General features: G+C 43.0%; 1 protein-coding gene across 1 annotated transcript in view; it reads left to right on the top strand.

Moving 5' to 3' along the window:
• LOC128841500 (nardilysin-like) overlaps positions 1-25,237 on the top strand; it is an 89,029-nt gene that overhangs the window by 25,839 nt on the left and 37,953 nt on the right. The window contains exons 8-18 of the mRNA XM_054036545.1: positions 338-395; positions 2,352-2,425; positions 2,677-2,746; positions 4,586-4,663; positions 5,194-5,314; positions 5,403-5,461; positions 10,814-10,868; positions 19,309-19,413; positions 19,682-19,805; positions 20,036-20,122; positions 20,814-20,933. Coding sequence (XP_053892520.1) covers positions 338-395; positions 2,352-2,425; positions 2,677-2,746; positions 4,586-4,663; positions 5,194-5,314; positions 5,403-5,461; positions 10,814-10,868; positions 19,309-19,413; positions 19,682-19,805; positions 20,036-20,122; positions 20,814-20,933 — 951 coding nt within the window. The remainder of the gene's footprint in view (positions 1-337; positions 396-2,351; positions 2,426-2,676; positions 2,747-4,585; positions 4,664-5,193; positions 5,315-5,402; positions 5,462-10,813; positions 10,869-19,308; positions 19,414-19,681; positions 19,806-20,035; positions 20,123-20,813; positions 20,934-25,237) is intronic.

Here is a 25,237-nt window from a genome sequence, read left to right as displayed (position 1 = left end):
GATCTAGCAAATCATAAAGCCACAGGTGCCACCTAATCTCTCAGTTGTAGTTGTAATGGATACATATGACCATCATCAAAGCATAATCCAAAGCCAGTTATCTATGGGATTTGGTAAAATTGGGGAAATCAGCCCAACAGGTTTTGAAGTTTACCCTCTTGGTCTATCTAGCATTACTGAATACTGATTTGTAGGCTCTAATGAGTCTGTTTACTCTGGGTCCCCAAGCTAATTTGGATTAATGGTGGAAGATTTTCAACCTCCCTTTTTCTGAAAACTTGGCTCTATGCTCATTAGTGAGTTACATTTCTAGCTTTCTTTTTTCTTTCCTCACTAGAAACTTTGGACACTTTGGAGAAGTGGGTGAAGGAAATCTTTTCACAGATTCCAAATAAGTAAGATACTTTACTGATGCAAAAAGAATCTGATGTGTGGTGTTGGCCTCGATGCTAGAGGCTGATTGATGTCTGCTACTCCTATGCTGACACCTCCTTTGTTGGGTGGAGAATTATAGTCTGCATTTGAGGTGTACTAAATGTTATGACTTTGCTTTGTGTAAAAGATAATTAGTACAAAATACAAATTGAGAGAGTAGTTTGTAGTGTTTTATATGGTTGTAACAGATTATAAATGTGGGTTTTCAAACTAATTCAATGCAATTCTATCCATTGAAGTGTGCTGTCTAAGATTTGGAAACTCGACGCAAATTTTGTTGTATCTGATAATTGTTGGGATCCTAAGATGTGTCCCCTTAATTCAAAATACAATTATATATGAAACAAAATTTTTCAGTTTGTGCTCAGATATGACTCTCTTTGTTCCCTCATCTCATAGCTACTATTTTGGTGTGTTTGCTATGTTGTAATATCATAGTTAAGGCTATGTTTATGTCATGGAAGTCACGGAATCCGTGACTTCCAGAGACCTCCCTGACATTTTCTGCTTCAGCCCCTGGGACTCAGGGACTGGAGCTGGCAGCCAGCGGGGCCCCGGCAGGTTCCAGCGACATGTGACAGCTTCCTCAGGGTTCCCCTGCAGGCTACCAGTGACGGGTGACAGCCTTGTGCCACAGGGGATGGGGTGGGTGGGAGAACCTCACAGCTCCCAGCCACCATGGTGGTGGAGAAAATCATGGAGCCGCAGCAGCAAAAGTCACAGACAGGTCATGGCTTCTGTGAATTTTTGTTTATTGCCTGTGATCTGTCTGTGACTTTTACTAAAAATAACCATGACAAAATCTTAGCCTTAATCATAGTTAAGAGCTTGACTAATAAACACTTCCTGAAACTGCACATCCCTGCTTACAAGATCATGGTTATTTAAAAATGGATAAGTAAACAAAGTGTGTCATGTTAGCTTTTCCATTAGAAACATGAGAATGAAAAACCCAAGGATGCTTTCACAGCCCACGAGACTCTCAGCCGTGTGTGTGTGGAGGGTCTTGTGTATGTGTTTTAGTGATTCTTATCTACTTAATTCTGAGTCTCCACTCTCCCCATAGAGTGATCTTGCTGCCACTTTTATACATTACCATCTGTTCCCCTTTCTCCTTGGGAAGTCAGTGAAGCTGCATTAACTCCTTTTTCCCAGAATGTAGGTAATGCTTGAGGCTGGCTGACTGGAAAATGTAATATTCTGTACTAACTATAAAAGGGCTAAGCATTGTGGTACAGACTAAATACTTCTCCTTCTAATTTATTTCAGCACAAGTATTAAGAAACCATACATCACTCATGTATTGGGTCTTCTTGTGGCAGCCCAATGGTATCAGATTGTCCATAATTCCACTTCCCTCTATTTTAAAATAAATCACCTTGGGCTTACTTTTCCTCCTATTAAGTATTACACTTCATTGTCTTCTACAGTTTATTGGTGCTGTGCAGGAGACATGCTAATGTGCTACAGATGCACAGCTATTTTGTTCTCTTCACAGGCAGAAATCCGGAAGGCATCTTATTCCGTTAATGCATTTCTGTGCAAGCAAATCTGCAAAGGCGTTTGATTGGGGCCTCTCCCAGAGGCAAGGTGCAAATCTTTGTGTGACCTTCCCCACACTCCAAAAATCTGTGCCATGTCATTTTCAGGAGGTTCAGTGCCACATGTGGAGAGTACTGGAGGAATAGATGATATGCCCATAACTAGCGTGTGTGTTTGTGGAGGTGGTCAGGGAAATAGTGGCTGTTAAGTTTTCTGTTAATCAGGATGGAGTGGATCTTATGATGTGTCCTAATTCAGTGTCACATCAAAGGAGGAAATATTCTGGTTCCATAGAAATCTCAGGTTTTTATCACTTCAGAACTATGGGCACAGAACAGTAAACCTCATGCTATAATTTTCTTTTGTTTTTGAAGTGGTTTACCCAAACCGAACTTTGGCCATCTGACACAGCCTTTTGACACACCCGAATTTTACAAGCTTTACAGGGGTAAGTGACCTTGGTGTCTTCTGTGTTAAGTGTTCTGAACGGGTATTGAATATACCACTGTGTAGATTCTTATTTCTTTGAGTTTTAGAATGGTTGATTTACCATCACTGAATTAGAATATGTAGTTTTGTGAATCTTTCCCACCCTTTCTACAGCAAGTAAAATCTCTTGCCCATTGCTGTTTCTTAGGATTAAAGAGACAGGAAAAATCATGCATTTGCATTACAATTTATACATTTCTTCCTGTTCAGTTGTTCCAATCAGAAATGTTCATTCACTGAGCATTGCCTGGGGACTACCACCACAGGAGAGACATTACAGGTACGATGGCACTACATCTTTTTGATGTCACACTCTGAGTATAGATGAATATTGATAAAGAATCAAATAACCAAGACTTTCTCTCCTGTTAAATTCAGCAAGAAAGACTCATTCCATGAAATGAAAACATTTTGTGATGTTTGATTTTTGGAATAGCATAGTGTGACGCTGCATGGAATATGAGTGACCATTTATTATAATATGGATACGAATATTACAAAATTGCAATGAATCATACAAGATTTGACATGTAAAGTATCAGTAGAAAAGTTATGATTTGCTAAGTATGATGACCTTGTTTATATGTATGTATCATCTTTGTATCCTAAGTTTTATAAATATGCGTAATACATCTGCATCTCAAACCTGCACTGTGTTTCTGGGTGACACCCCTAGACAGATTGGGATCAGCACTATGTAGCCTGTTTGATGGCCCATCAAGAATGAACACATTGAGAGAAGCCAGGGGCTACACTCATGAGTAAGACTCCGCGTTTGTCCTAGAGGTCACGGAAGTCACAGATTCCGTGACTTCTGCAGCAGCCCCCTGCGGCTGGCCCAGGAGCTGCCTGAGGAGCTCGGGCTGTCCCCGGGTAAGTTGCACTGGCTGCTGCTGGGGCAGTCTCCGGGCCCTCCGCCCCACAACAGCAGGAGTTTAGGTGTGGGGGGGGCTCAGTGCTTGGAGTTGGGGCTGGTGCTTACCTGGGGTTGGGGAGGCTCCTCTCCCTCAGCTCCTAGCTCCACGTGCTGCCTCCACCCGCAGACACTGCCCTGACAGATCCCATTGACCATGGTTCCCAGCCAATGGGAGCTGCAGAACCAGGGCTTGGGGTGGAGCGGAGGCAGCACGTGGAGCTAGGAGCTGGGGCTGCTGCTTCCCAGGAGCTGGTTAGGGAGCCTGCCTCAGCTCCACTATCCCCAGCATCCACACTGCCCCCCAGGCTGTGACTTGCTCCCGAGCACCCACGCCCCCCTCCACAGCACCTGCAGTGCCCCCCCGGGCAGAAGATGTCCAAAGAAAGCCTAGTAGCTCATGAAGTTGTGTTGGTGATACACTGAGTAATACATTTCTCTCAGATTCTGTTTTGAACCATTATTACTGGACATTTCCTTTTGAATCAGTGGTAGGAGGCACAAAGCTGCTGGAGGTGATGTCTTTGTAGTGAGACATACAATAAAACCTCAGAGTTACAGACACTTCAGGAATGGAAGTTGTAACTCTGAAATGTTCGTAACTCTGAACAAAACGTTATGGTTGTTCTTTCAAAAGTTTACAACTGAACGTTGGCTTGATGCAGCTTTGAAACTTTACTATGCAGAAGAAAAATGTTTTCCCTTTATTTTTTAGTCGTTTACATTTACACAGTACTGTACTGTATTTGCTTTGTGTGTGTGTGTGTGTTTCTGCTGCTGCCTGATTGTATACGTCCGGTTCCAAATGAGTTTGACTGGTCAGTTCATAACTATGGCGTTCGTAACTCTGAGGTTCTACTGTAAAACAAAGGTCATGACTATTTGTGTTCGTTAAAGTGTTGTGGCATTTTCAGCCAAAGTATAGTTGTTAACTTCAGCAGCCTGGCTAACTTTCAGATCAGTAACAGTATTCTACCTATCTAAATTCCTTTGTATTTTCAAATGGACACAATATCTTTTTCATAGCATTGCTGTTTACAGGTGTCACTTCCATAGTGGGTGAAGTGAATTTATAATTGTTTGTCTAGTGATTTGGAATCTTTGGATGAAAGATATTATCTAAATATCTGTATTTTGATTTGCTAATTATTAATCTACATTTGAGTTTTACATGTTGGAGTTTTACATTTCTTTAACCCTTTTTAGGGTGAAGCCACTTCACTATATCTCCTGGCTGGTAGGACATGAAGGCAAAGGCAGTGTTCTTTCCTTTCTTCGGAAAAAGTATGTATTTCTTTAAATGTGAGACTTTAATATTGTGTGCATTGAAATAAAGAGTGAAGGCGGAAATATTTCCTCAAATAAAAATTAAAAAATGTGATCTACAAAGCTTGAGACCAACTCAGGGATTCTCTTTAAAACCTGTAGTAGTCATGTGACTTAAGCAACGCAAAATACTCTGAAAATGTACCCAGTGGTGTCTTTAGTACTAAATACAAGAAATTCAACTACGAGAGAATCTCCAGAGCAACACTGAAAGCACTTTCGCGGAAAACTTATATTTTCAAAAATATTTTGGTTCACACTGAATAAATCCAAAAAAGATATAAGCCCTGCATTTTTGAATTTCAGTGCTTTGTATTCTTGTAGAAAGCTATATTCTTTCCATTTGCTTTGGATTGACTTTTAAATTCCTTAAAGTGGCCTCCATTAGGCAGGTCCGAAATAAGCTTGAACAATGATGCTGTGATTATAATTAGACATCAAGAAGGTTTTTAACTGGAGTAATTAATAGTGGTATAACTCTTCAATAGATTTTGGGCTCTTGCGTTATATGGGGGAAATGGTGAGACAGGATTTGAACAGAACTCCACCTACTCTATATTCAGCATTTCTGTGACTTTGACTGATGAAGGTTACGAGCACTTCTATGAGGTAAAATTCCATTATAGCTTGGATTTCTTACCACTGTGCTATGTCCAAAAGTTAAAGAAAGTTCATCAGTTTGTCCTTCTGTCTTCAGGTTGCGCATGTTGTATTCCAGTATCTGAAAATGTTGCAGAAAAGAGGGCCAGATAAAAGGTAACTTGGTTTGAATCAAGTGATCATGACCCCAGATATCACTGGGGTTTTCCCTCTTTTCCATCCTTTTCTGTGTTATAGTGTGCTTTTTCTTTTTGGATAAGCAGATATTAGAACAGATGCAACGAGAAAATGGTGGAAAATGAGATTGTTAAAAAAATGGAAGAATTAATTGTAGGGTTACTACAATTGTTACTGTTACAACTGTTACTGGACCAACTTCTGTTGGTGAGAGAGACAAGCTTTTGAGCCAGAGTTTTTCTTCAGATCTGGGAAAGGTACTCCCAGGCTGTGATGAAAAGGCTACTTTTCTATGGTTATGTAAGCACTGGTGGATCACCAGGGATGTTTCACTGAGAGCAATGTGGGCTGGTCAGGAAAGGTGCATGACGCTTGCACCTTTAAGAACACACGACTATTCAGGAAGGTGCAAGCAAGGCCGTTTTTTCCCCAGACAATGGATTAACAATTGGCAATGTTGACATGCCAATAATGATCTTGGCTCATGGAGCTGTACAGTGGCCTCCTCGACAACTTCAAGGAAAGATTCAGCTACTGGCTCAGCAGGTATATAATGACAGTTGAGTGTGCTTTTGGCAGATTGAAGGGGCGCTGGTGGTGCTTACTCACTAGATTAGATCTCATTGAGAAAAATATCCCAATGGTTATAGCTTCCTGTTGTGTCCTGCATAATAATTGTGAGGTAGTAGGTGAAAAGTTGCCACTTTTGAGGTAAAGGGCAGAGATAGAATGGCTGTCTGCTGACTTTGAACAGCCAGACACAAGGCCATTAGAAAAGCTCAAGGTGGAGATATGTGGCTGAGAGATGCCTTGAAAGAGCCTTAATGCTCAGCCACTTAATGTGCTCTACCTAGCCTTGACATTTTGGGGGTGTTAGGAATCGTGTAATGCTTGGTGTGCATTTATGAATATCACACTTTTAATGAACCTATTAATTATGCTGTGTTTACTGTACATTTATAATATTAATGTACATGTATAATAGTATGTACATTGTTTTTAACTGAACCTATGAGTTCTGTGCTCCTGTTCTATTACAGTTAGAATAGTCCTGTTCTTTGAGTAGTGCTATTTGTTCTGTAGTATATGTTATGAAGTAGTAAAGATGAATTTATTTCCAAAATATAAAAATTTATTGCGTACCCAAAACAGGGCAAAACATTAACGTGCAATTAAAATCAATACAGTGCGCAAACATAAAATAAATTAATGGAACAGAACTTTAAAATCAGAATGGTAGAAAACATTTGTCTCCATTTCAATCCATTTCTGCCAAACATACTCCAACTATGGCTCTCCCAGGTCAGTGTAGGTGAAGGTGTGATTTTCCTACTATCCTCCAGCATGGAGTAGTAGGGGTACAGATATGGCTCATCGTGCCATGTGGAATATTGGAGGTATTGGAGCTCTTGAAATGGAGTTCTCCATTGACTACAAAGGTAGGTGAGTCCATGACTGTTTTACCTTTAGGTCAATAAGAGTCTGTTTGCTGCCTGAGAAGCTCTGTTTTGTCCTGGTGAATCTCTTTCTCTTTTTTCTGATGGGACTCCTGAGTCTTTCTCCTGTCTGTTCTTTTGTTCTCCAGGCTATCTGCTATATTCACCCTCTAGGCTCTCTTCATGATCTGATGTCCTCCCTATTCCTCTTCTTTCTCCTCCTCATAGTGTCAGGTGTTCTGCAGGTGTGGCCGGGGCACGCCTTCCGGCTGCAACGATGGCAGCTACATACAAAACAGACATGTATTTACAGCCACAATGGAAAATGAAAGATGGGTTTGAGAACGCCTTTCCCTTATACCTGTAAGAGTTTTAAATATGACCTGCTTATTGACACTTCAGCTTTGGAGTGCCAGTGCATAGCACTGCTCTCCAGCTGCAGCCATTCTTAGTATGGCCCGCCAGGATGGGGCGGAAGCGAGGAGGGAATTGTTTTGTAGTGTTAAGGAAAAAAATGTTTTGCGGCGGTGATTTTAACTAGTATCTCACTCCTGAGGGTCACAGAGGCACAGAGAACACAGCTACTGCTAAATTCATTAAGCCACCTGGGCTTGTGTGACGCTAGCCTGTTTATGGCAATGGTGCCTGCCGAAGTCATCACAGAGTGTTGTGGGAAAGAAGTTACCCTACCATAGAGGAAGAAGTAAGGCAGCCATCCCTAGAAACCTTTGGGAGAGGATTGCAGAGTACCTCCATGAAAATTCCATCAAGATCTCTCAGGAGGATACAAGGAACCGCCTTATGTATATAAACAAACTGCTCTGCGTGCCTCCCTGCCATCGCCTAATCCTACAGGAGAACAAAAAGCAGATTCCAGCTTTGTCTCTTTTTGTGGTACCCTTACTTCTTCTCATATGAGTAAAACATTGAAAAGTAGACACCTGTGTTCTGCTAACTTGGGGTAGGGCTGGGTGCAGTCTTCACATTTAAACATTTTAAGGGCAAATGCATACACACACTTACCCGAGATTCCTTCTCCTGGATTGGGCTCGGTGGTGCTCACTGATGGGACTGGCTAGACTGCAGAGGAGTCTTAAAAAGATTCTAGCTCATGGCATAGCTGGACGCCTCATCGCATTTCTCTTCTCCTCCTCACTGTTCTTGAGCTCCATTGAGGTATTCGTCGTGGTCAGTGGAGATCCCACTGGTGTCCACAAAGTCTGTCATGCACCTCTTTGTTAAAGCAGCAGGATTGCTGCATGGCACTAGATCAACTCTTGCCCTCCCTGGTCTGTTGGAATGCCTGCTGCAGTTCCTTCATTTTCACGCAGCACTAGTGCTGATCCCTATCATACCCCTTACACCTCCTGTGCTATCTTTTCATAGACGTCCATGTTTTGATGACTGATATGTAGCTGTGTCTGCCGAGCCTCTTCTCTCCACAGGCCCTGAAGATCCAATACTTGCTGTCTACTTCAGGCAGTAGTGTTTCTAAAGCAGTGATACTCAGACTGTGGCTCTTGAGCCACAAGTGGCTCTTGAATGTGTCTCCTGCATGGCTCTTTGCAGCACATGATATTAAAACACTCTGTGATTTAATTATTAACCAATAAGGATGCTTTTACTATGTTATTAACCAATTAAGTTAACAACTTGCACTAAAATAAACTTATTTTCTGTGAGTGTGTGTGTGTGTGTGTATATATATATATATAGAGAGAGAGAGTGTGTAAATATTTCCCCAGTCATACAGTTTAAGTATGAATTGTACTGTAGTAAACGAAATAATGAATTCACACTGCTGTGGAACTTTGGGATAATGTTGATTGCTAATATGGATCCTGAACCATTGAGGTCTGAGTATCATTGGTCTAGGGTGTTGTGTAGTTGGCATGGTCGTTTGGTTAATTTCACACAACAAGTGAGAACTGCTACTGCTAGGTGTGCTTGCCAAGCTGAGCAATCAGTAAAAGGCATTTTAAAAATATGGGAGTTTAAAAGGGAGCAGTGTGGCTTCCGGTCTCCAGGACACCTGGGCAGTGGAGTTCACAACTGTGACCAGAGTGGTTACTAGTGGACATTGTGGAACAGCTGCCAGAGGACTATTAGAGACAACCTAGGTCATGCAGTCTCTACACTCGCACTGTGTCAACTATAGTATGTTGACCACGGCTCAGTGCTGTTCAGGGAGGTGATTTTACTTCTTCACTGTAATGGGGCACTTACATTGGCTGGAGAAAAATTTGAGTGTAGACACATGCACAAATAAGACAATGCAAAGTGACTTACATGAACCTAACTTTGTAGTGTAGACAAGGCCATACTGGTGTAACCTCTTGTTTTGGAATAAGACTGACTTTTTGCTGTTTATGTTATGTTCTTTGGAAGGAGTTTCAACTAAACAGAAAAAAGCCAATATTATTCCAGAATAAGAGTGGTCACATGTGAGATTATATCAGTTTATGCAAGTACAACTGATAAAATTTTCCTGTATTGACAAGCCCTTAGTGGAAGAAAAAAAAAAAAGGGAAAACTCAAAGACTCGCTTGCATGCCACACCTTTCCCAAATAGTGAGGTCAAGCAATTAAGGGTAGTGTATGGTTAGATTATGGAACTGAGAGTCAGGAATTCTCAGTTCTGTTGCTGGCTCTTCCATTTACTTTGTGTCTGCCACTGACTATTTGTGCTTCAGTTTCTCCATCTGAAAATAGGAGATAAAAACTTGCAGGAGTAATGAGGATTGATTGACAATTGTTAAATGCTTGTGATTCCCAGACAAAAAGATTAATAGATTCATAGATTCTAGGACTGGAAGGGACCTCAAGAGGTCATTGAGTCCAGTCCCCTGCCCTCATGGCAGGATCAAATACTGTCTAGACCATCCCGGATAGACATTTATCTAACCTACTCTTAAATATCTCCAGAAATGGAGATTCCACAACCTCCCTAGGCAGTTTATTCCAGTGTTAACCAATCTGACAGTTAGGAACTTTTTCCTAATGTCCAGCCTAAACCTCCCTTGCTGCAGTTTAAGCCCATTGCTTCTTGTTCTATCCTTAGAGGCTAAGGTGAACAAGTTTTCTCCCTCCTCCTTATGACACCCTTTTAGATGCCTGTAAACTGCTATCATGTCCCATCTCAGTCTTCTCTTTTTCAAACTAAACAAACCTAATTCTTTCAGCCTTCCTTCATGGGGTCATGTTCTCAAGACCTTTAATCATTCTTGTTGCTCTTTTCTGGACCCTCTTCAATTTCTCCACATCTTTCTTGAAATGCGGTGCCCAGAACCGGACACCTCAATCCAGTTGAGGCCTAACCAGCGCAGAGCAGAGCGAAGAATGACTTCTCGTATCTTGCTCACAACACACCTGTTAATGCATCCCAGAATCATGTTTGCTTTTTTTGCATCAGCATCACACTGTTGACTCATATTTAGCTTGTGGCCCACTATAACCCCTAGATCCCTTTCTGCTGTACTCCTTCCTAGACAGTCTCTTCCCATTCTGTGTGTGTGAAACTGATTGTTCCTTCCTAAGTGGAGCACTTTGCATTTGCCTTTGTTAAACTTCATCCTGTTTACCTCAGACCATTTCTCCAATTTGTCCAGATCATTTTGAATTATGACCCTATCCTCCAAAGCAGTTGCAATCCCTCCCAGTTTGATATCATCTGCAAACTTAATAAGCGTACTTTCTATGCCAATATCTAAGTCGTTGATGAGTTGAACATGTATTTCTCGTGCAGTCACCATGGTATCCAGGTCATATAGATTTACAAATTATTATTACTGCAGACAAACTAGCTTAAATTTTCAGACTCGTATCTTGTTAGAAATAATGTGTGATTAATCACATGACAGGGTAATGGGTATATATATTTTTTTCCCACCCACAGAATTTGGGAAGAGATTCAGAAGATTGAAGCTAATGAATTTTATTTCCAGGATCAGGTACTAAATTAATCTTCAAATGTTTTCTCTGGGGGTATAGATGTTAAGTCCTAGATTTTTGAATTGTAATTGCGCGGTTTTCTGTGTAACTTGCCATAGTCAGTGAGAGTTAGATGGTTCTAACATCTTGAGTCTTTGAAAATATAGTCTTACATAGATAAGGAAGAAGAAGCATTTGTTAAGTAGAAAGAACTTATATTCTAGATAGAGAAAGGTTAAACTTTATGACTTGTGAAGTTGTTCTTTAATAAAACCAAAATATGATTTGATTTCTTTGGTATATGGTGCTCTTCCAAGAGCTGTTTTCTTTTCCTCATGTTTTGTTTTCTCCCACTCCTTAAGGTCAGTTTCTCTTTATCATTCAGTTTAGATTGTAAGATACTTGTTACAGGACCCTTATCTTATTCACCTGTGAATCAGGGTGTATAAAAATAGATTTTTAAAATTAAAATTAAATATAGTTTTCTAAATAAACCTTTTTGAAAATAATGCAACCTATCTTAAGTCCTAAACTGACTATAATATAGTAAAATTATTTAAATTAATTAAACAAATTTTAAACGGTACATTTTTGCTTGCAAGTATTAACGAAGGTCAAACCATTGAGCTGGCTAAATACCTAAAATCACAGTTTATTGAAGTGCCAAACCAGCTTTTGACAGCAGTAATTTCTTCTGCAGCTTCAGAGAGAATATTTTCTTAATTTTAGTCTGTTCAAGTAATTCAGTTCAATGACTAGATCATTCAAAGTTAAGAAACTAATTGAGAATTGAAAAGCAAGAAATCTTGTTTTTGTCATCCAATCTCTGAATAAAAACTAGGTCTGAGAGGATGAACTCTACTAGTTTTAAAATCTTGAAGGATGTGGTGACCAGAAACAATCAGTTCAATTCACTAACTATGGATAATACTTCCTTTTTTAAATAAATCAGTTAGTTTCAAATGCAAAACATGTTTTAGAAACTTACTTTGTTAGGCATTCAACGCATTTAAAGTAGTTTTATTTACCTAATAAAAAATTAAATGCTGTTTTTGTGCATTTAATTGAATTTTAATTTCCACCGAAATAGAACTTGATACAAATCAAAAGTAAAAAAGTAATCATTCAGTAAATAAAAAATGCATCCATTCACCATTTTCTAACAGAAGTAAAAATTAGGAATGTGAATAAAAGTTAAGGTACATAACAGCTTAAATAAATGTACAGATATACTGTATCCTCCTGGTTAGCAAAAAGAAGCACCAGTTGTTGTGTAAAACTATATTACTTGCAAATCAACATGTTTTAATAGTTCTCAACCAATGAGAATCTACCTGTCTTTAGGAAAATAACAAAAAAAAAAAAATACAAATGCAAAATAATATTAAAATTGATGAATGAAAATAAAGTTTCCTGTTTGCTGATTTGAATCATGATTAAAATAGGGATTTAAATTACTTTGGTTTAAATCAATCCACTGTACTGTGAAGTAATATGAACCTTAATGGTGTGCTATAAACAATTATGGTTATTTTCTTTTAGTGTTTCTGCATATTCTCACTTGCGGGAAGTAGTTCCCGGCACTGCTGAACTTTGGGGAATTTACAGAAAAACAATGGCCACTGGAATCACATAAATGCCTCTTCATGGCACCACATGTTCAGTGCTGATGTTATAGAAGCCATGTGATCCCTAACCACCTCCACTTCTTTTCCATGGATAATTTCATGTATAGGCACCATTGCTGTCTGACCAGAGAGTTTTTTCTTCTTCTTTACCAAGAGTCTTAACTTTTTTGTTTTAGTTTAGACATTTTCAGATAATTCCTGACACTGAATCTTCTCCAGATGAAAATGTTAGGGTTTCTTCAGCTTCTTCTCCTTATGAGAATGCTTTACCATTTCACAGACTTGTGGATAGACTGGTGATGACTGAAAGGTTCATTGGTCACTGTCATAAACAGATAGTTAAGGGTTAAAGCCTCTTTTACCTGTAAAGGGTTAAGAAGTTCACCTAGCCTAGCTGACACCTGACCAGAGGAACCAATGGGGGGACAAAATGTTTCAAAAGGAAGGAGGGAAGTTCCCTTTGTCTGGGTCAGTTTCAGTTTTGGCCAGAGTGGAAAAGATCAAGGAATCAACTTCTTATCAGAGTAGTGAGAGTTAGAAAAGGAATAAATAGGTTTTGTTTATTTTCTTTTTGTAACTTGTCTTGTGCAATTAAGGGAATAATCAAATTGGGTATTCTTTTGTGTAACTGAAGTTTTGCCCAGGGGAACATCCTCTGTGTTTTGAATCTGTTGTCTGTGAGAGTACCTGGTATGCTAATCTCTCCCAGAGGTTTGTCTTTCACCTTTCTTTTCTTTAATTAAAAGCCTTCTTTTTAAGAACCTGATTGATTTTTCCCTGTTTTTAAGATCCAAGGGGATTGGGTCTGGACTCACCAGGAATTGGTCGGGGGAAAGAGGGGGATGGTTAAATTCTCCTTGTGTTAAGATCCAAGAGGTTTGGATCAGTGTTCACCGGGGAATTGGTGGAGGAGTCTCTCAAGGCTACCCAGGAAGGGAAAGGTTTGGGGGGGGAAGACAGAATTTCCTAAATAACTCATAAATCATTTGGATGATGGCAGCCAGACCAGATCTAAGCTGTTAATTGAGCTTATGGGTTCACATGCAGGTCCCCACATCGGTACCTTAAAGTTCAGAGTGGGAGTGAAACCTATGACAGTCACACTGGAAGACCCTTCCTATCCTGTGTTCTCCTCAAAAAAATAAAATCACCCTACCAATATTAGACAGACTGTTGCAACCTGCAAAAGCAGTTTTGTCTACCCCTTCATCTTGAAAAAAGCTGACAAGTTATATCATTTAAAAAGTGAGGGTTTTTTTTCTTTCACATGCATCCTACCGTTAACTCTTCAGTAGAGGCAATAGCAGACCATAGATCTAGAGGAGGACAGTCGCAGTTTACTCCTTCTGAAAAAGGGAGGGAAGGAAAAGGACACAATTTGTAGAAAGAGATTTTCTTCTGCTTTGCTAAGAATTAGAGTGTCAATATTACCAGGCAGTATCAATATTATTCATGGGAAATGATACCCAAGTTTCCAAAAGCACTCCCAGAAGAACAACAGGAGTTGGCTAATACCTTAGTAGCTGAAGGTCAGACAGTGTCAAAACATTCAGTTAAAAGAACATCTTTTGAGGGATCAGATTCAGCAATGAGAGCAGTTGTGTCTGCTTTATAGATGTGCTATAGAAACAAAATTGAAGGTAGATGACCGTCCCTTGATAGATGATGGATTATTTAGCAATAAGACTGCTGAGATACTGGAGAAGATGAAGGACAAAAGGTCTACTGCAAAATCTACCTGTTTACAAAAATAAGGACCTCTGTACCTGTCTTTAAGTCCTAGAGGCAGTTCTACTCCCACATCATCTTTGCCGTCTTATTATTCTCAATTATGTCAATTTCAACACCAAAATATTTCCTTTGTAACCATAGCAGAGAAGGGAGCCTTTTAAGAGATGAATTAAGGGGAAACATCCTTCATTTTTGACTTCAGGTTCGAATGTCAGGCTTCAAGTTTGATATGAGGATTGGGAGCTTCAGACCAGTCTGTGCTGTTCCTCTCTCCCCACCCTTGAAGATAGACTTTCCTGTTACATCTGCAACTGAATTCTGTCACGTCTGAAAAATGGAATCTGGAGAAAACTGAAGAAGGTTGTGTCATTCAATTTGAAGCCCTTCTTCCACTCAATGCAGCCTCCCCCTTCTGTCTCTATTTAGGGACCCATTTCGTAAGACTGCGTTAAGATGGAGATTCAGTTCTCGTTAGAAGTGGGAACATTAGAGAAGGTGCCAAGGAAGTTCAAGGGTCAACGTTTCTATTCCAGATATTTTCTGATATCAAAGAAAGATGGAGGGCTTTGTCCAATATTAAATCTACAGAAACTCAATGCTTTTATCAGAAAATAGTTTCACCTTGTTGATTTAAGTATCCCTCATGCCATCCCTTTCAACCCTAGATTGGCTTGCAGTTCTCGATCTAAAAAGTGCTTATCTCTATCAGACCAAGGGATTGCAAACACTATTGTTTCAATGTTGGACAAAATAACTTCCAATACAATCTTTAACCTCTCTACAGATCTGCCCCCTCTTCCCCTAGAAATTACAAAATACCTATCTGTCGTAGTGGCTTGTTTGACACAATAGGGTATTTTTGTTTACCCTTATTTAAAAGATTGGCTCAATAAAGCCTCATTAGAAGATGGCTTTTCCAGAAACCTGTGTTACATATGTTTCCTCTTCAAGAAGTTAGGACTCCATGATAAACATGAAAAAGTCTCTTCAGCTACTTTCACAGTGGATTTGGTTTATAGGAGCAGTTCTCAACTCTCAGGAGGTCAGAGCATTTCTTCCAGAAGATATTTCTGAAGCTTCAATCTGCCAAAATGGTGGCCCGTCAAAATCCTACTTGGAAAGTACAGTAGAACCCTATTTAGCTGATCCTCCATTATCTCTGGCTCTCCGCGTTAACCAGACAAGCAGCGAACACAGGTCCAGAACGGGGCGATCACTCCTGTGGCCACTAGATGGTGGAGCAGCATTGCACTTTACCATTCTTCGGTTTATCTGGATTTCTGATTAACCAATCTGGCCCTGGTCCCAATTAGATTGAATGAACAGGGTACTGCTGTATGTTCTTTCTAGGTTTCATGGGCCTTGTGTCTTCAGCCACTTGTGTTGTACTTTGTGCTCGGCTCAGAGTGAGAAGTCAGCAGAATTGACTGGCACTAAATTACAGACCAACTATAGAAGCACATTCACAAGATTGATTACCCTAAAAGAGATACTGCTATCTTTGACATGGACTCAGTGTGCCAGTGACCTGGGAGCAGTGTTTATCCTTCCAGCACTGTTGAAAACAATCACCTTCATTACCTCCAACCAGGCATGGGGAGCACATTTCAACTAGTTAACGGTTTGAGGTAATTGGAGTACTCAGGAAAGGAGACTGCATACAAATATCCTGGAACTGAGAAAAATTCATTGGGTTCTCAAATCTTTTCTATATTGCATGCCAAGTGAGGTACTGCATGCAGGCCATCACAAACAACATGACAGTAATGTATTATATTAGCTAACAGCGAGGGGCTCGCTCTTCTTTGTTATGAAAGGAAGCAGTGACATTATGGGACTGGAGTATCTAGCACAACATTAGGTAGCTGTATACCTAATAGGCAGTGACAACAGTCTGGTGGTGGGTCAACAGAGCAAAGATATAATGGAACTTCATGAGTGGTCGTTAAAGAAATTGGTGATAGACAAGATCTTCACCCTGTGGGGATTCCTGGACGTAAATCTGATCATGATCAGACAGAATTCAAGGTGTCCCAACTTTTGCTTGAGAGCAGGGAAAGTCAATCTACCCATGTTGGACTCTTTTCTCCTGAACTCGGGGAAGTGTCTATTCTGTGCTTTTCACCCTTCCCTCTCATCCATTGTGTGATTAAGTAGATAAGACATGATGGAACAAGGATAATTCTGGTTGCCCACCACTGCCACGGCGACAGTGGCACTCGGACTTCTTCAGCTCTCCCAGGGAGTATACAGACCTCTCCTGGTGTTACTGGACTTATTAATTCAACAGGAGAACAGAATTTATCATCTGGACCCTTAATCACTGCACCTGACTGCATGGGCTATAGGACTTGAATGGTCCTTGGAAAATCTTGCCCTTTAGAAGTGCAGGAAATATTGATTAACATTAGAAAACAAGCAGCAAGCACAGGTGGACTAGATTTGTGAAGTGAATAAGAGAGAAACTATTGATCAACATTGTCGCACCAGTACATTATATTATTGAATACTTGATTCATTCAAATCTTCCAGGTCTTTCCATTTCCTCCTTTAAAGGATATGTAGCAACTATAGTCTACTGTGCATTAACAGATAGATTTATTATCTTGGCACAAAACAAAGTTAAGAAATTTATGAAGGGACATGCCAATATGCAACTGCCTATAAAAGACCCAAATACCATCTTGGGACCTCAATTTAGTGCTAATGCAATTCATGAACCTCAGCTGGAAATGCTTCTCCAAGAAGAGAAAGAACTATAAGAAGGGAGAGTAGACACCCCAAATGAGTAGTCACCACTTCCTCTCTACCTATGGCATTCACAAGACCTGAAGCAGCATTGGGGGGTGGGATCCTGACTGAAGGAGATTCATCCAGTAAGACTGCTGAAATGTGGTGAGAGAGACTTCGCTTTGAATTCACTTAAGTTGTTAAGTTAGGCATTAGATGCTTTTTATTTTTCTTGTAATCTGTTCTGACTCTTATACCCTTGTTACTTGTATTCACTCCAAATCTATCCTTTTGTAGTTAATAAACTTGTTTTATCTAAACCAGTGTGTTTGGATTGAGGCATTTGGGAAACTCCATTTGGGATAACAGGATTTGTGCATATAATTTTCTATTAATAAAATGACAGACTTTATATGAGCTTGCATTGTCCAGGAGAGAGCTAGGCAGTACAAGACTTACATTTCTGGAGAAAGTTTGGGGCTGGGAATTTGCTGCTGTTACTCTGCAGTGTAATTCAAGAGTGGCTGGCTATCACATTCATACAATTTAACTGGGAGTAACTTACAGTACTGGGAGTAACTGGAGGCTGTGTGAGCAGACGTGGAGTGGTAGCTTTCACAGTAAAGCAGTGTAAAAGGCACCCCAGATTGGAGAACAGGACACAGCTGTTTATCGGTCCAGATTGTACCCTGGATAATGTCACAGTTGATCAGACACTTAATTTCATAGAGCAGTTCTACAGTCCCTGTTCAATCAGGACTCTGAGTCCCACCTTGTTTGTGAGGTACAGCTTGCCAAACTGTCCTGTGAGTGGGAATATGTAGAAGATGGTCAAAGAAATGAAGGTTGGTTACTTGTAACTGGAGTTCTTTGTATTCTGTATATTCACACTCCTTCCCCACCTTTGTTGGAGTTCTAATAGAATTCTGACTCTGGGGAGGGTAGAAGAATGAACTGAGATGGCAAAGGGTGCCCCTTTTATAGCCTTGTCCTCAAAATGTTCAGGAACACAGAGGGGAAGAGTAGGAGGGGTGCATGAATTTTCTAATGGGCACTGCTATGAGAAGGTTCCACCATCTGAGGGCACGTCTTCACTATCCACCAGATCAGTGGGTAGCGATCGATCTATCGGGGATCAATTTATCGCGTCTAGTGTAGACACGATAAAATCGATCCCCGATCGCTCTGCCGTCGACTCCGGAACTCCACCGCAGCGAGAGGCGGAAGCGGAGTCGACGGGGGAGCGGCAGCGGTCGACTCGCCGCTGTCCTCACAGCCAGGTAAGTCGACCTAAGATACGCAACTTCAGCTACGCTATTCACGTAGCTGAAGTTGCGTATCTTAGGTCGACACCCCACCCCACCCCCGTAGTGTAGACCTAGCCTGAGTTGCATCTCCCTGCCCATCCCATGAGTGTGACTATTCAGAATCTATCTTGAAGAACTCCGGTTACAGGTAAGTAACCTTCATTTCTTTTCTCAAGGATAATGGTGAGAGAAACTGAAGCTCAGAGAAGGTCTCCATGCAAGGGGACCTAATGCACTCCATTCCCTCTGATTTAAATGGAGGCGCATGTCCTCAGCACATCACAGGATCAGGCCATAAGTGAGTGAGCTGTCGTGGGGACACGGACTGTATGAAACGGTTGATTGTCTTGCTTGTCTCTGAAATAGTGTGGGGCTTCATGCAGCAACACTGTGTTTGAGAGAATTCTTTCAACATGCCCACACACTTTTTACTACCATGGCTGCACCAGTGCATTCTGGGTCTCCTCAATACTGTTTTTGAGAGCAATGCTTATAGGTAACTTCAGAAAGTAAGGCCAGTCTGAACTGTGGGATGGAGTTAGGCTAAATCATTGAATTAGTGCAGCAGTAATGATATTTTCTGGATTCCCCTCTGCACTGGTAAGAAATATTGTAGACTTCACTGCATTAGCCACGTGTGAGCTGCAGCCACTCACTGGTACAACTGGCACCTTTTATAAAACAACCAAAAAATCCCTACAGCCCACCAACAACACAGACAGCTGCTACTTGTGAATATGAGGCATATATGTGTTCCAACCAATGGTATAGTCGAGACCATAATTCTAGCGAGGATAATATGGTTATTCTCTTTGTTTTTGTAAAAGTAGCATCAAACCTTATTATTTCTCTGTACTTAATCACTAGATAGGCAGAAGGGACCATTTCTTCATTGTTTCTTCTTAAGGAAGGGCCCTTCTAATGTTGCATAATTGTTTATGAATTGCATTTAGACTCAATAACCAAAACCAAAACTCTGCAATGCAGCACACAAGTTCTACTCAGAAAAAAGTGTTAAGTTTTAGTTGTCTGTTGTGCGAAACACAATTTTACTCATTTTACAGGCTGATCCCATTGATTATGTTGAAAGTCTTTGTGAGAACATACATATCTTTTGTAAGGAGGACTTTTTGACGGGCGATCAGCTCCTGCTGGAATACAAGCCTGAAGTAAGTAGCACTATATCTTTCAATGTGTATATTTGAGCTGGATAAGTTATTTATTGAGGGTGTACAGGGAATTTAGGCTTATTGAATCAGGTTTTCTAGATTAATTGGATCATTTTTATACTTTTTGGGTGCAGAAAACAAATTGCTTGGTTTAGGAGGTTATTTTTAGTCCTTTGTCTTCTGAACTTTCGGAGTAATTTAAAAATACAGTTGGACAGGAGTAGCTAAAGTTGCATTTAAGTGAGTTATTATTCCTTTATCTTTGTAGATCATTGCTGATGTCCTTAACCAGCTCTGCCCTCTGAGAGCAAACCTTGTTCTGTTGTCTGCTGCCAGTGAAAGAAAATGTCATCTAAAGGAGAGATGGTTTGGGACACAGTACAGTGTGGAAGGTAAAATGACCCGCTAAAGTGTTTAGAGATCTTTTAAAGTGCTCATTGAGACCATTAAAAAGGTGACAGTGCAATGTGCAGCCACACAGGAGTGAGAATGCAGATAGACACACAGAAACATCAGAAGAAAGGTATCTAGTTCTAGGGGTCAGCAACTAGGTATTGATGCAGTAGCTACTGCCCTATTAAATCTATCTGCTGTTAATAGACTAATTTCATGTTTTTCACAGATATTGACAAATCTTGGAGTGATTTATGGGCCAGTGACTTTCAGTTAAATCAGGACCTGCACTTACCTGAAGAAAACAAATATATAGGTGAGTGAAACACTAGTATTTGGTTGGACTCTGTCATATTTCTCTTCCCCATTCTGCTCAGTTTCAGAATGGGAGGTTCTGAGAAATGATCTTTTTCTTTTAAATGAATGTGTGGTTTCAAACTGTTCCTTTTGGAATGGAGACAAAACATGGAAACATTTGTTTGTCTGAGCTTTTATTAAAGCATCCTTTTAATAAGTTTAAATTTTAGGCCAAATTTAATCTGAAAATATCTGTTTTAAGATATTCTTAGTGCATGGACCGTGTAGCCCAACAGAGCAGCCATGATGCACTCATGAGTAGCTTGCATACAGCTATAGACCTGAGAATCTCATATACTGAGAGAGGCCGTGTTGTTTGGTTATCCCTGTTCTTTTGGGAAAAATAACACAGACTCTTATAGCAACTGGATCTGTCATCAGAAGTAAAGAGAATGAAGAACTTATCTCTTGAATCAGACTTACTAGCCTATTTGTTATTCACTTCAGGGTTGGCACTGGATATGAGCCAAAGATCTGGTATGGGATTTAAATTCATGACCTTTAGTTCCAGAAGGCAGTGTGCTATTAAATACACTATGGTGACATAGAAAAGAGGCGAGCAGTTTGTTTACAGTTTTGCAAGTTGCACACTTGTGCCAATGGTTGTGGATTTGAAATATAGTAACCCACATATTCTGTTTCTATATTAGCCACTGACTTCTCTCTGAAGGCATCTGATTGGCCTGACACGGAACACCCAGTCAAAATTCTGAGTACACACCACGGCTGTGTGTGGTACAAGAAGGACAATAAATTCAAAATCCCCAAAGGTAACCCCCGTTCGCTGGTGTATTAAACAAAATGTGCAAAACAAAGTTTTCCTATGCAATAGTACTGGCACCTAAATAGTACTGGCAATTTGTTTAGGATTCGGACTTGTAGCTCCTCTTTTTTCCAAAATCCAAGCAGCACAGAACCTCACTGTTGTTAAGTGCCAGTTGGCATTTTGGTTATAAACCCCCTTTTGAAAGTGTTTAACTCCTTATGGTGAGCATGTGGAATGCTCTTTCCAAGCCGTGTCTGTTGGGGAGTATGCAAGTTCCTAAATGGATTTTCTTACTTCACATATCATAGTTGTTATAAGGAAATGTGCACCTCTAACTGTCCCATTTCCTCCTTCACCACTGCAGAGGACAGAAGGGATCTACTTCTGTGCTCAGGCAGTCATCCTCCAGGGTCCAAGAAGCAGATATTCACACCTGTGTTAGCACCAGCCTCAGTAAAATGCTTGAATGCCAGGTCTTTTCAACCCAAGTCTGGGCTGGGGAGATGCCAGCATCTACTAAGACTCCTGTGCCTAAGCCAGCTATGGTGCCTCTGACTGCCTTTATGGCACCAACTAAATGGACTCCTGCTCCTGCCCCAAAACCTACTAAAGGGTCGGCAACATCTACTGTGGCACTGACCCATCCCATCAGGTCCAGGCACTAACTTCTTGGCCCTGGAAGATGTTTCTAAAGACCCACCTTCCAAACAATAGGAAAAATGTACGCACTCCAGCACTGAGTATACTCAACATAAGAGAAAGAAGAAGCACTGTGATTCTTAACCACCTGGCACTCTGACACAGGAGTCTCAATGGCAGCATCATCGGAGCAGCACTCACAGCTTTCAGCACTGGAGGCCATGGTCCCAAGCAGGCTGGTGTGGTGTCTGAAGAAGTTTCACCCATACAAGTCCCACAAACCCCTTCTATTTCTCCAGGCCTTAGCCCTAGGCCCCCTCTCAGATTGTGACTACTCCCTTGTACACCAAAGATATTCCTGGTTCTGCCCCTCAGGCCTGACTACAGAAGCCCAGGGCCTCTTATAACAAGAAGACTAGTGAAAGTGCTTGAGAAGATCATATCCACCAGGGCCACAGCTAGATCCTTTGGCCTTTCCCAGCCCTCCAGTTCTTCTGAGAAGCATTCGTCCTCTACTTCTGGAGGAATTCTGTGCCACTGCGCATGTGCAGAATTCATGTCCCCCACAGATTTCTTTGCTTCCCTGCAGAAAAATGACTTTCTGACAGGGAAGCAAAGGGAAGTTGCAAGAGCAGTCACGCACCACTCCCTAGCTGCGCAGGTATATAATTTCAGGCACCCAGAGCAGCCGGCAGAGAGGTAAATCACTGCAGGGCTGGGGAAACCCCAGCCAGTGGCTCCTACTCTGAGCCGGGATCAGCTGCTAGACCTGACTGGGCTGGAGGCAGGAGAGGACAGCACTTTCTTTTCCCTGCAAGGAGTGGCTGGGGCTGTGTGAAATAAGAGAAGAGACAACAGATGGATATGGACAAATGAGTGAGTATAAGGCAATATCAAAGATTCAGGAAAGTCCTCAAGTTAACAGTAAGAGATTGTTGTCAACTGCTGGGACACATGTCATCTTGAGTCTTTGCAGTCCAGCATGCCAGATTAGACCTCAGAGATCTACATAGATGGCTTTGAACAGTTTACAGACCAAACCAACACAGACTAGGCAGGTTACTGTCATTTCCCCGGTGTGTTCTACAATCACTCAGCTGGTGAAAGGAACTGATCAAACCCTGCACAGCTTTTCCATTCTTGCAGATTCCTCCTACTACAATGATAACAGCAGATGCTTCACTTTAAGACTATGGGGCACATCTGGGAACTCAGGGTACAGGGAAAATGCGTAAAGATGGGTGTCACCGTATTTGGGAAGATCTCCCTGGCGCCCAGCCAATGATCTCTCCAGGTCCCCTCTTTATCCCGGTACCGGTCTCGAAGCGCGAGGCCTGGATCCCCGGTCTCCCGTTGTGGATCCACCGAGCGCCACCAGTCACCGAGGTCCCCGTGGAGGTGCACGTCCCGCTCGGACCAGTCCTCATCTAGGCATGACCGCGATTATCACCAGGCATGGAGTCGCTGCTCCAGTGGATCCTGGTCACTGGGTAGCAATCGCTCTGGATATGGCTCTGGAACGGAGCAAGGCTCCACATCAATGGGGCAGACTCCCAAACCCTCAGTGCCACCTGCATCGTCGGTACCAAAACCTGCCCAGTGGCCGGCCCTGTGGTACCCTTGGAACCCCTGGGGGTTCACCCAGCCCTCCCAGCCTGCCCGCTTGGTGTCGGGTGCCTCAGACAGGCCGGTGGCCTCGACGACCCAATTCCCTCCAGTGCTTGAGGCCCCAGGGGATAAGACCACGCAAGTCCATGTGGACCAAGGGGAACAGGCTGCTGGACCACCAATGGGTACCATGGAACCAGCAGTACTGGTCTCCTCCTCCTTGTCACCAGATGAGGCCATCACGGAGCCCCCTCACCCGGTTTCTCAGGATGACGCTAAGGCTCACCAGGAGCTGTTGAAGAGGGTCGCATCCAACCTTAGCCTGCAGGCGGAGGAGTTGGAGGAGCAAGCAGACTCCCTGTTCGACGTCCTCTTCTCCACAGCCCCTGCTAGGGTGGCCCTTCCCCTTCACGAAGGGGTATTGAAGATATCCAGCGCCTTGTGGCAAACCCCCTTCTCTCTGCCCCCCATTTCCAAACGAGCAGAGCAGAAGTACTTTGTCCCAACTAAGGGGCACGAATACCTTTACTCCCATCCTGCCCCAAATTCCCCGGTGGTCGAGGCAGTTAATTACAGGGAACGTCAGGGACAACCCGGAGCTGCCCCCAAAAATAAGGATTCCAGGAGATTGGACTTGTTCAGACAGAAAATTTATTCCTCATCTAGCTTACGGTTGAGGGTGGCCAACCACCAGGCCCTCCTTGGCCACTATGACTTTAATATGTGGCAAACCGCAGCCAAGTTCGAGAATGCCCTTCCAGAAGGTTCCCATAAAGAATTCCGGGCGATCCTTGATGAGGGTACAGACGCTGCCAGGATAGGCCTTCAAGTGGCGTCTGACGTGGCAGACTTCGCTGTCTGCACCATGGTGTCCGCCATCTCTATGCGCCGAGCGTCCTGGCTGCTCCTCTCCCGGTTGTCCTCCGAGGTTCAGCAGTCGATTCAGGATCTCCTCTTCGATGGCCAGGCCCTGTTTGCAGATAGGGTGACCAGATCAGAGAGAGAAAATATCGGTACGCAGGGGGAACGAGCAAAAGAAAAAAAAAAGGCAGTTTTGCTGCACACGGAGGTGCTGGGTGTGCAGCGCGGAGGCTGTTGCAGCCTGCAGGGCAGCGCGGTGAGTCCGGGTGGGGGCAGCGCGGAGCGGGCAGGGGCCGGGTGGGCGGTGCGGGGGCATGGGCTGAATCCCCGCTGCTGCCGGGGGAGCCCCGCGCCTCTCCCTTCTGCTCTCGGCTGCACTATGCTCCAGCGGCTGCGGCTCCTTCCTGGCCGCGCATGCTGTCCTCCCGCCGGGAAGGAGCCGCAGCCACTGGAGCACAGCGCAGCTGAGAGCGGGAGGGAGAGGCACGGGGCTCCCCGACAGCAGCGGGGATTTGGCCCACGCCGGCCCCTGCCCGCTCCGCGCTGCCCCCGCCCAGACCCCACCGCGCTGCCCCGCGGGCTGCAGGGCTGGAGCAGCCTCCGCGCTGCACTCCCAGCCTCGGGCCCTCCCTGTGCAGCGGCCTGGGGGCCGGGCAGGAGCCCTCTGGCGCGGCGGGGGGCTCAGAGCTGAGCCCCCCCCGTCTCCCTCCCTCGCCAGCCCCTCCTTGCCCGCCCACCCAGTGCCCAGGTGCCGGAGCTGACTCATTAGCTCCAGGATCCAGGTGCCGCCTCCGCCACCCCCTCCCTCCAGGCTTGCGCCACCATGCAGCTGCAAGCCTGGGAGGGAGGAGGAATGCCGCGTGGTTGAGCAAGAGGCGGGGCCAGGGCGGGGATTTGGGGAGGGAGCCAATGGGGGAACGAGAGGGCGGAGCCAGGGCGGGGGGTGAGAGTCCCTCCAGGAGGGCAAAATTTCTTGTTTGTCCAGTGTCCCAACCAAACATCGGTCGGGACGCGGGACAAAGAAGCAAATATCAGGACAGTGCTGATAAAATCGGGACGTCTGGTCACCCTATTTGCAGATCAGATGGACAATAAATTACGTGGGCTTAAGGACCCCGAACCACCCTGAAAGCCCTGGGGCTCTACGTTCCGGGCCCGGCACGTAAGCAGTTCAAACAACTACTACCCCAGGGAGCTAAA

This window comes from Malaclemys terrapin, chromosome 8 (genome assembly GCF_027887155.1).
Source record: "Malaclemys terrapin pileata isolate rMalTer1 chromosome 8, rMalTer1.hap1, whole genome shotgun sequence".
Taxonomy (NCBI): domain Eukaryota; kingdom Metazoa; phylum Chordata; order Testudines; family Emydidae; genus Malaclemys; species Malaclemys terrapin.
This window is presented reverse-complemented; position numbering and strand designations above follow the sequence as displayed.